The sequence below is a fragment of the Mirounga leonina genome, unplaced genomic scaffold (assembly GCF_011800145.1).
Source record: "Mirounga leonina isolate KUSES-001 unplaced genomic scaffold, KU_Mleo_1.0 Mir_353, whole genome shotgun sequence".
In the NCBI taxonomy this organism is placed as follows: domain Eukaryota; kingdom Metazoa; phylum Chordata; class Mammalia; order Carnivora; family Phocidae; genus Mirounga; species Mirounga leonina.
The window spans coordinates 2,586,505-2,596,222 of NW_023270699.1; the positions used below are offsets into that span (position 1 = coordinate 2,586,505).

The window sequence follows — 9,718 nt, forward strand, 5'->3', positions numbered from 1 at the left end:
CCTCCCCGGCACCCCTGCCCTCAGGCAGAGCTCACAGGCCAGGAGTCCCACCCTCCCCGGCACCCCTGCCCTCAGGCAGAGCTCACAGGCCAGCCCCCAGGGCACAGAGCAGATGAGAGAGAGGAGACCTGGGCCTCAGAGCGGGGGTCAGGTCGGGTCCCTCGGGCAGGCTCATTCCTTTAAGAGGGGGGCACGTTCAGGGCCTCACTCCCATGCGTCTCAGCAATAAGCACTGCGGGGTGGGCGGGCTGTCCGGGGGGCGAGGGGCTTCAGGTACTAGGGGATAATTAACGGGGAGTTCCTCACAGGAAAATAAATCACTGCACTGCAAAACCATCATCAGAAAGAGATTTATTTGTGGATAATCATGAGTCAATAGCACACAGACACGGACCTTACAGTGCTGGTAGGGACTTTATTAACATCCTACACGCACAGGAGGTAGGGCTGGAGACCCCGGGGCTGCCCAAACCACCCCCTGGACCTCAGAGACCCCCCCTCCCTCTCCCACACAGCAGCCGCCGCCACCATCTGAGTTCATTTCCAGGAAGGCCCAGGCCAGCGCTGGTCAGGCTCTGAGTCAGCGCCTCGGTCCTCCTGTCCGTCCAGTTTTGCCATCATTGGCCAAAATCCCAACTAAAATTCTAAATTAGAAAGTATGTAGCTGTACAGTCAAAAGCATTCAAAACGCCATCCACACACTCCTCATCCTTGGGGGCTGGATGTTGTACATGAGGGACTCACCTCCCGCTCCTAAGAGTAACATCTACGCTGCCAGTCAGGACAATGGTCCCAGGTATTTTGTGGGGGGTCTATAGTCTTGCTGCGCATTTTGCTTCCCCTCTGTTCTCTGGGATATGCTGAAGGCTGAGACCAGGCCCAACTTTCCATTTCTTTCCCTGGACAATTACCCTCCTCGTGCCAGGAGCTGGGTCCCACGTGAGAAAGTAAACAAAGTGGCTTTGAAGCCAGGGACCTTGTTCCACAGCTCAGAACAGTGTGGGCGGCAGGGGGGACCCCAGCTCCCTCCCCAGACTGCCCGGCTCTGCAGAGCATGCGGCCCAGAGGTTTAGGGTGGCAGGCTGCCCTCTCCGTTCCTCAGCTCAATTCTGCCAGGCGAAGGGCAGGGACCCTTGCTCTCTGGCTTCACGGGCAACCTGCAGGACAGTGAGTGACGCCCTGGCCAGGTAAGTGGCCCACAGCCTCAGGAAGGCCTTTCCCACCAGAATGGGCTTCCGGATGGAGAAGGTGGAAACCTGCCCCATACTGGTGTGGGGCCAAGGGCGGAGAGGAGCTGCAGTTGACCTCGTTCACCCCCACTCAAAGTTCATTGGCAGCTGGGGCTCAGAGTTCAGGGCTCTGCTGGTCTCCGACAGTGGGAAAGGTTTTAAAACATGTTTACCCTGCCAGAATTTTAAAAGAAAATTCTGGGAAGAACTTTCTGTTAATCCAAAGTTTGGAAATATTCTCTAAGTCGCAACTAAAGACACTCATCAAATTCTGTCTTAAGCAAAGGAACACATTGTGTCGTTTGTGAGACAATGATTAATCAGCATCGGCACACAGTAAAACCAACGGTTTTGTACTGAGAACCACCTGCACAAGTCCGCAGGGAGACATGCGCCCTAGCGGCCTGGCATTTTAGGAACCTGGCCAGCCCGCTGCAAGCACAGCCCCTGGGGAGCAGACCCCAAGACCGGGCTCCAGTCACTGGAGACTTGTGCACTACTGAAGCGCCCCCAGAGGGGTGGGGAGGTGTGCAAGCACAGAGGTGGGGCCCAGACCCTGCTTAGTCACCCCCTGCCGGCAGAGGCTGCAAGTGCAGGGCTGGATTCTGCAACCATAGTGAGCGCTCTATAATATAAACACACGTGGGTTCAGGACACTTCTCCCCTGCACAGACCCTCCGACTGCTCGACTGCCCGTGCCACGAAGTGACCACAGCACAGACACACACGTGCGCACACCAGCTCTGTGGCCACATGTGTGCAGGCATTTGATCATTGTGCCCTGTGCTTCGGGGGTCCAGCCTGACCAGCGACCTCGGGGCATAAATGAAGTAGGAGGTCTCCTGGGGGGGTGTCGTCCCTCCAGACCAACCAGGCCCAAGCGTGAGGCTTCCGGGCTTGGGGCAGTGGACCTGGCCTCCCAGAGCTGCCCGCCCAGGGATGGGGGTCCTTCTGAGTGCCCAGCCAGCTCATACATCTACTGTGCTCCCTCTATGAACACACAGGACCTGGCTCTGTAGGGAATTGTCAGTGCAAAGAGCTGCATGGGTGAGTGACAGGATGAGAAGGGAGGCCCCCTGCAGCCTGGCAGCGGGAGGTGGCATGCAGTGAACACTGGTAGGCTCCACAGCCATGCCCCTCTGGTGGGCAGAGTCTGGGGGCCACACGGCTCCCACCCAGACTCAGACGGCGAGGACCACACTCACAGCCTCCTGCTCTGCGCATGATCCCCTCTGCCCACTCAAACTTCCTTCCCCGATTTCTGGCCCAGGCAAGTGCTGGGGTGGGGGGTTCCTGTCGAAACCCCGTCCCACGGGAGACGTGCTTAAGGGACGCCAAGCAACCAGGTGGGGGGCAGACAAGGAAGACAGGGACTCCCGGCTCTTCTGGTGTGGGAATACAGGGTGTTCACAGGGGGCCTCTGATTCAGGAAGATGTAGACCCGAAGGCCAGGCAAGTGGTCCCATCAAAGGGCAGGATGGGTAAGGAGAGGGCGTGCTCATGGTGCCAATCCAGCAGTCAGAATGCTGTCACCTCCTTTACTGTACATTTCATCTGGGAGTGAACATGAGGTCAAGCAAGGAGGTATGGCGGAGTCAGGAGTGGCCTCAGGACACCCAGTGATGCCAGGGCCCAGCCGCCTGGCCCTGCTCCCCCCCCCCCGCCTCCTCCCCAGAGGCAAGGATTCACCCTGCCCTCCATCTCCAGCACACAGCATTACTTTTCCTGCATGATGGAGGTGGGAGGGGATCGTACATCTGCACTGAGGACTCAGGCATCATGGTGCAGGCAGCGCGCTCTGGCCTCTGGCCGAACATGAAAAGCACCCTCCACTTATTCATTAGGGCACTTTCGCCAAAACACACTCAGTCCACTGAATAATTAGACGGTGTTTTAAAAACCGGTTACAGCAAGTTTAAGAACAGGACAACAAAGCATCATTTGTATCATCGCTGACATATATTACAAAAATAATGCAGATTAACACGGTTACCTTAGCAGAACTTGACAATGATTTGAAAATGGTTTTTAAAAAAGGATATTTTGTAATTCATCTTTAAGGTCACAGAAGCTTTGAAAAACTATTGAAATCTGTACTCTGGTCATAAGCGGGCGATTAAGGACCAATACATCTCTCATCTCAAAATATATAATTATTACTTTGCATGTTACTAAACTATGGAAAGTAGAAACAAAGATTAATTCTAATTTGGACCCAACCTGTATAAAAAAACCACTGCTAATGACCACGGTGGACTCCTGGGTGGGAAATTCTAAGCACTGACAAGCCAGGGCCTCTATGTACACAGAGAACTGAGCCTAGGATCGCATGGGCTCAGCGGCAGCACGGGACACACACACATTGCTGGGAGCTGGAGGGTTGGACAGTCTCCCACAGAAGCTCCCAGGACCCTGGGATCATGACCTGAGCCGAAGGCAGACGCTTAACAGCTGAGCCACCCAGGCGCCCCTGAATGTTTCTACAGGAGCCCCACACTCTGCAGAGGCTCTCAGGACGCCCGGTTCCCGCTGCCGATGCAGAGGGCTCGACACCACCTCTCCCAGTGCTTGGGGCTTCACAATCAGAGGAGACAGAGGAAAACGTCCTGGATCCCGCCAGAAAGTTCACGATGTGACAGGAAGCTTTACGGGTGGAATAATCATCCTACATATAGTAAAGGGAAGTAAAGGAACTGAGTGGAACACAAAGGCTAAGCCTCTGAAATAAAAGATAAAGAACAGGGAGTCAAACAGTGTTTGCGGGGTGTGCCCCATGGCCGCCGGACACACACAGTGAGCCCTTCCGCCCTACACCAACAGCTCCGGGGAGGCTTTTCCGTCATCCCACTGCGGAGACACACATTTAGATTCCTTCCCATCTTACCCTTGCTCTCGATATTAAAAAAGAGAGGGACAAACTTGCTGGCTGGTGGCATGGCCGTCTCCCCAGCTCTGCTTGGCAGTGACAGGCGGCCAGGCTCTGCCCCAGGGCTAAGCGGAGCCCGGTCCTCAGAACCCGGACACAGGACAGGGACACAGATATCCTGACCTGCACCCGCCGTGGGAGCCACGAACCACTGACCCTGTGCACAGGCTGTTGGGCCCTAATGCGTAAGTTAAGACACTCAGGATGTGGACGGATTGGGAAGAAAGAAAGTGGATGGAACAACACGGAGACCAGCGTTTCTTGGTTTCGGGGAGTCTTCATCGGAGTGAAGAACACAGCACTGAGGAGGTGGCAGTGGTTCCGGAGGCCACAGGGAACTGCCGCAGAAGGGGGGTGCGGGCTGCAGGACAGGACCTGCACGTGGGACATACGCAAGGGGCTCCCCGGGGAGGGCTTGCTTTCCCAGGGGCCGCCATCTGACCCCCATCCTGCAGGCTGTGAGCTCCCGGGAGAGGTGGACCTCTGTACCCCCCGAGTGGGGATGGGGGCTCGGGGGCCGGTGCTGAGCGCCGGGGCAGGCTGAGTCTTCAGGATGGGCGCCACTCCCTGCTTGCAGCCACACCTGGGGTCCCCAAACTTCTGGGCAAGGTGGGGCCAGAGGGGTCGCCCCAGCAGTGGACAACCAGCCTGGTGTCAAGGCCTAGGTTGTGGCCTCTGCCAGAGGCATCTGGGAGCTGCTCCTCTGGCACTCTGCCCTGGCCCCTCCCTGAGGTGCAGACACCCTCTCCTGTGAGGGGCGGGGGCCGCTGCAGCTGGCTTTTCGAGGGGCCTCTTGCTTCCTGGCTTCCGACTGGCACAGAATGCAGAACCGCGCAGGGAGGGGCAGGTATCCCCCGCTGCCCCCCCGTACCCATCTCTGCACCGGCACCATGGCTGGATTCATCTGTTCCCGGCAACGGGGGCAAACACAGTGCGTACTCGACCTGCTGTGCCACAAACTAGGGAACACAATGTGCTAGTCCTCCTACAAGCTGTCCTTGACCCACGGGACTTTCCCTCATCTCCATCACGTCACCCAGCAGGTCCCTGGGCCCACGGATGGGCATGACACATGCAGACCAGCCTGAATGTTCAGGGTCCTGGAAAGGTGCCCCCCAGCATGACTGCACAGTGCCTGGGTGTGCCGGGCCAGCTGCTGTCAATCTGTCCCCGCAGGGAAACCCTCCCTGGTGACCTACCCAACAGCTAAGTGACAAACAAAATGTCTGAAGTGGGAGCAGAGAGGGTCAGGTCAGAAAGACAACACAGAGATTTGGCATAATTCTTCCAGACGCAAATGGTTAAAACCCAAGTCTTCCTTGGGGACACACAGAGCCCGGGCTTCCCCAGCCCCAGCCCACTCGGGACGGGACACACCACGCCCCAACGGTAGAGCCGCGGGGAGCTGCATTCCTCAAATTAGATTTCTGTGATTGCTTTGTTACTTCTGAAAAGCACGACCAGCACGTTTTCACAATAAGACCAGTTGATGCTGGACACTCATGAACGAAAAAAAGACCAAGTTTCAGTCACAGCTCTAAGGCAGACGCTACATGTTCACAGGACAAGGGAGACACCACACGCCGTGCACTGGGGTGCGGAACACGGGCCTCACAGCACTGTGGCCTGGACCACGATCTCCGGGTTCTCGATGTCCTTTTTGCTCTGGACCATCCTCAGCTCCAGCTGCGCCGGGCTGGGCTTCAGCCCTCCCACTGCCTGGGCTACAGGACAAAACGTCAATGACAGGGACAGAGCAGAAGCTGCCCCGACGTTCCTCCCCCCTTCCCTTGCCTGAGCCCTGACAGCCCACACCACCTCTGGAGTTCCCACCCCGGGCTCACACCCCACAGGCTGGCCCTGCCCCTGCGCGAAGGCCAGCGGTGGCGGCAGGAGCCTCAGAGACCCCGCTGCCAGCACCAGAGCTGTCTCCCCCCTCCCCCCCGCCGCTCTAAGTGCCAGCCACCTCACGCACCCTTGGCCCTCTCCAGGAGGTACCTTTTGCACATTTGATGGTCCGCTGCAGAACGTGGTGCATGGCAGACACGGTCTTCTCACAGGCCACCTGTGGGGAAGGGGGGCACAGGGATACACACACCTTGTGGCTCCCCCATTCCCATGATGCCCAGAGTCCGCATAGGGTCTTCTGCGTCCACAGCACTGTCTCCACCCAAGTCACCAGGGCACTGGCTTTACCATCACATGCTCCCCACCCTGGGACGGCTCACCACAAAGATCCTGGGAGAGCTGGGAAAATGCCTGCGTACTAAAATTAACCGCCTCCCTCTGGCCCGTGTACTCTGGGGAAGGGCTGAGACTTAGGACCTGTCGATATCGTCAGGCGTGCAGTAGGTGCTTAATACAAGTGTTTCTGGAATGAAGTAGTTGTAAAGACTCTACACGGAAAAGAGCTCCTACCCCAGAGTTGGCCAAAGTCATTGCTTGTTGGCGTCTCAAAGTCAAAGACTCAGGGCTTATCAGGAGCTGGGGAAGTGACTGGAACGCCCTCCCACCCAATTCCGGACCCAGGGCTGTGCTGAACCTGGATTTAGCCTCAGGCAGCCCAGCAGCAAGGCCTCCACTGGGCACCAGCTGGCCAAGGTGCCCTGTACCAGACGGAACGCCCACGGCTGCCAACTAAAACAGCAGGTCTGTGCTCACCCTCATCCCTGGGTGTCGGGGGCCAGGGGGCACCGGCCAGGACACAGCACATTAGGGCTTCACATCACAGCACCTGTCCCTGAGCCCTGTAGGCAAGAGTGGCTGGGCTCTGCCCAAGCCCTGTGTGTCACAAGTGGGACTGATGTGATACGGAGGGCATGTGCCTGCCCCCGGGGGGAGACAGGACCCCTCCTGGTGTCCAATAAAGACAGCTTTAGGGGAACCCACTTCCAGATCCCAACTCGAAGTTCCTCCTTCCTCCAGTGGACCCAACACAGATGAGGCATGCTTTCTCTCTTAACCACCCCTCACAGCTGCCCCTCCTGTGCACATTCCAGAGATGGGGGCCTCCTCCTCTGCCACCACAGTATGCAAAGAGGGGCCCAACTGCTGGGGTGGCCTTTTGCACAGCGGGTCTCCAGTTCTGTGGTTCTAACAATGCTGAAGAAAGACACAGCATGACTGGTGTCATAAAACAACTATACTGCATGCGGTGCAGAAAGAGGCAGAGAATGCGGCTGTCACTCCTGAGCTTCACGATGGAACACACGGGAAAGACCCCCGACACCCCACACCCCAATTTGCCAGATCAGTAGCAACTGCTTCCCTTGTCCAGCAATGCCTGCGCAAAATGGCTTTCTCTGTACACACATGCATTTGTGGACTTTTACACACAATGTGGGAAATGGGGGGAGAGATGGACACACAGACAACTGCTAGCAAGAGATGAGCGTCTTTGCAAGTCTGAATTCGGAGCCCTGTCCCTCATCCCTCCGAGGGGGCTCCCAGCCTCTGAGTCTATCGAGTCACTGGGGCAATGACATTTCAGGGCAAACGTTGACTGGGCTGCTCTCCTGGGAGATGCTCCCAGTTACAGACTCACTGAGGCCACAATGACCCCTCTCAGGCCTTGGCTCACAGCCCCGGGACTTCGTCTGGCTCAGGACTGCCCCGTAGCCGGACCCGGCCGACTCCAGCATGGTGTACGCAGTCCTGCTGTTTAAGCCCCTGCAGCACCCAGATCGTCCCTGCTGGAGGCAGGGAGGGGGCTCATCCTGCTGACCTTGAGGTTGTTGGGGTGTTTGTGCGTCCACGCCAGGAGCATGGCGGCGAAGAGGTCCCCGGTGCCCACAAAGACTGCATCGACCTTGTGCATCTCCATGCGGATGCGTTCTGTCACCACAGAGCCATCGGGGTTCCCTGGAGAAGAGCACGGCCAGTGGGCTCTAAGACCCTGGGCCAGTGGAGGACTGGGAACCGGCCCGCCCCCGTCCCCACTTCTCCCCTGCACGGTGGCAAGGAGGGCCACTGTTGCCTCTCAGGGGCTCACTGGGATGGACGCCCCATCCCCAGGAAGAGCGTGGATACTGGAACCCCCAGCAGGATGGCCCGGGGGGACCAGCACCTGGCACGGGATGCAGAGGGAGCCCACGGCAGGAGGAGTAATGAGGGCGCCGAGAGCCACAGGGACCGTGGACCTACTCAAATGGGGGTGTGTGTGCAGGGGTGCATGGGGGTGTGGGGGGTGCTCGCCCACAGACACAGACGGAGTGGTGAGAAGGCCGCGTGCCCTCTGGGGCCGTGAGTGTGACCCCGACCTCGTGTGTCCTGTTGGCACCGGGCAGAAAACACCAACTCAGGGGCATCTGCGCGATTAAGGATCGCGGCGGGAGGCCCCACAGGCCCTCCCAGCACTTACGGATCCTCTGGCTCCCCAGCGCAATCAGGTAGTCCCCGCCCCTCGGGGAGAGCAGGTTGGAGCTGGTGATGACCACCGTGTCAGGGCCCATGGCGTGCAGCTCGTCCATGACCTGCCGGGGCACAGGGGGGCATCAGCCACATCTTGGCCACCTTTGCCAGGGCTCCCAGCTGCCCGAGCAGCCAGGCACCGGCGGCCCTTGCGCCAAGAACGCACGAGAACGGCCTGGCTTCACGGGGCGGAGGCCAGACGCCCTGAACGTGGGCAACCAGCCCGCGCGAGCGGAGCGGCAGCTCGTCCGTGGGAGCCGCGCGCCCGGCGCCCCTGCCGGAGGCCTGAAGCCGGCCCGCCGGGCCCCACCCCCGCCGCACCCGCACTCGGAGGAGGGGCCAAGCCCGCGCGCCGGGCTGTCCTTCCAGCTGGCTCCACGCAGCCCATCGCGCGCTCCAGAACACAGGCCTGGGACGAACCCCCCGCTGGGTACCCCGGGGCTCCGGAGAGTGCAGCCTAGCCAGAGGGCCGCTCACCTCCGGGAAGGGGGCCAGGCCGCCCGCCCGCCCGCCCGCCGGGGGCCGCCCTGCGCCCCGAAAGGCTCTCGGGCGGACGCCCAAGCGGCCCATGCGTCCGGGCTTTCTGCTCCCGGCCCGGGCGGGCCCCCGCGTCAGCCCACGCGGCGGCGCCCCGACGCTCCTCGGCCCTGGGCCTAGGAGCCGGGGAGTCGCGCGGCGGTGCCCGCCCTCCAAGCGGCTCTCCCGTCACGGCTGGCGGAGGGCCCGTCGCCTGGGGCGGCAGCTCTGGCCGCACGCTCCGCTCCGAGCCCCGCGCAGGCCGCCGGGGGCAGCCCTGTTCCCTGCGCACGCGGGGGGACACGCTCCACGGCCCCTCGGCCCCTCGGCCCCTCGGCCCGCCGCGCCCCTGACTGGGCCTGCCGGGCGGACCTGCCCCCTGCCGGAGCGAGCCCACCGCTGTGAGGGGGCCCAGCCATGGACGGCGGAGGGCCCTGCTGCGCCGGACCCCGCGGCCGCTCGGGCGCGTGGCCAGGAACCGCATCTAAGGCTCCACGACAGACGGGCTACAAGTGCCGTGGGGGAGGCTGAGAGGAGCTTCCAAGAAGAAACCTCACCTGCCTCACTTGCAGACGGCCTCTCCCGTCAGCGGGCCCCGCGGCGGGCCCCGGATGTGCCCGCCTGGCCTCTCCCGCGG

General features: G+C 60.3%; 1 protein-coding gene across 2 annotated transcripts in view; it reads right to left on the reverse strand.

The window, feature by feature from the left end:
* Positions 1-3,106: 3,106 nt before the first annotated feature.
* Positions 3,107-9,718, reverse strand: part of PDXK (pyridoxal kinase) — a 28,912-nt gene continuing 22,300 nt past the window's right edge. For both annotated transcript variants that reach the window (XM_035030087.1, XM_035030088.1), the window contains exons 8-11: positions 8,516-8,627; positions 7,880-8,016; positions 6,154-6,220; positions 3,107-5,879 (exon numbers count right to left, since the gene is read on the reverse strand). In XM_035030087.1, coding sequence (XP_034885978.1) covers positions 5,767-5,879; positions 6,154-6,220; positions 7,880-8,016; positions 8,516-8,627 — 429 coding nt within the window. In that variant the 3' untranslated portion in view covers positions 3,107-5,766. The remainder of the gene's footprint in view (positions 5,880-6,153; positions 6,221-7,879; positions 8,017-8,515; positions 8,628-9,718) is intronic.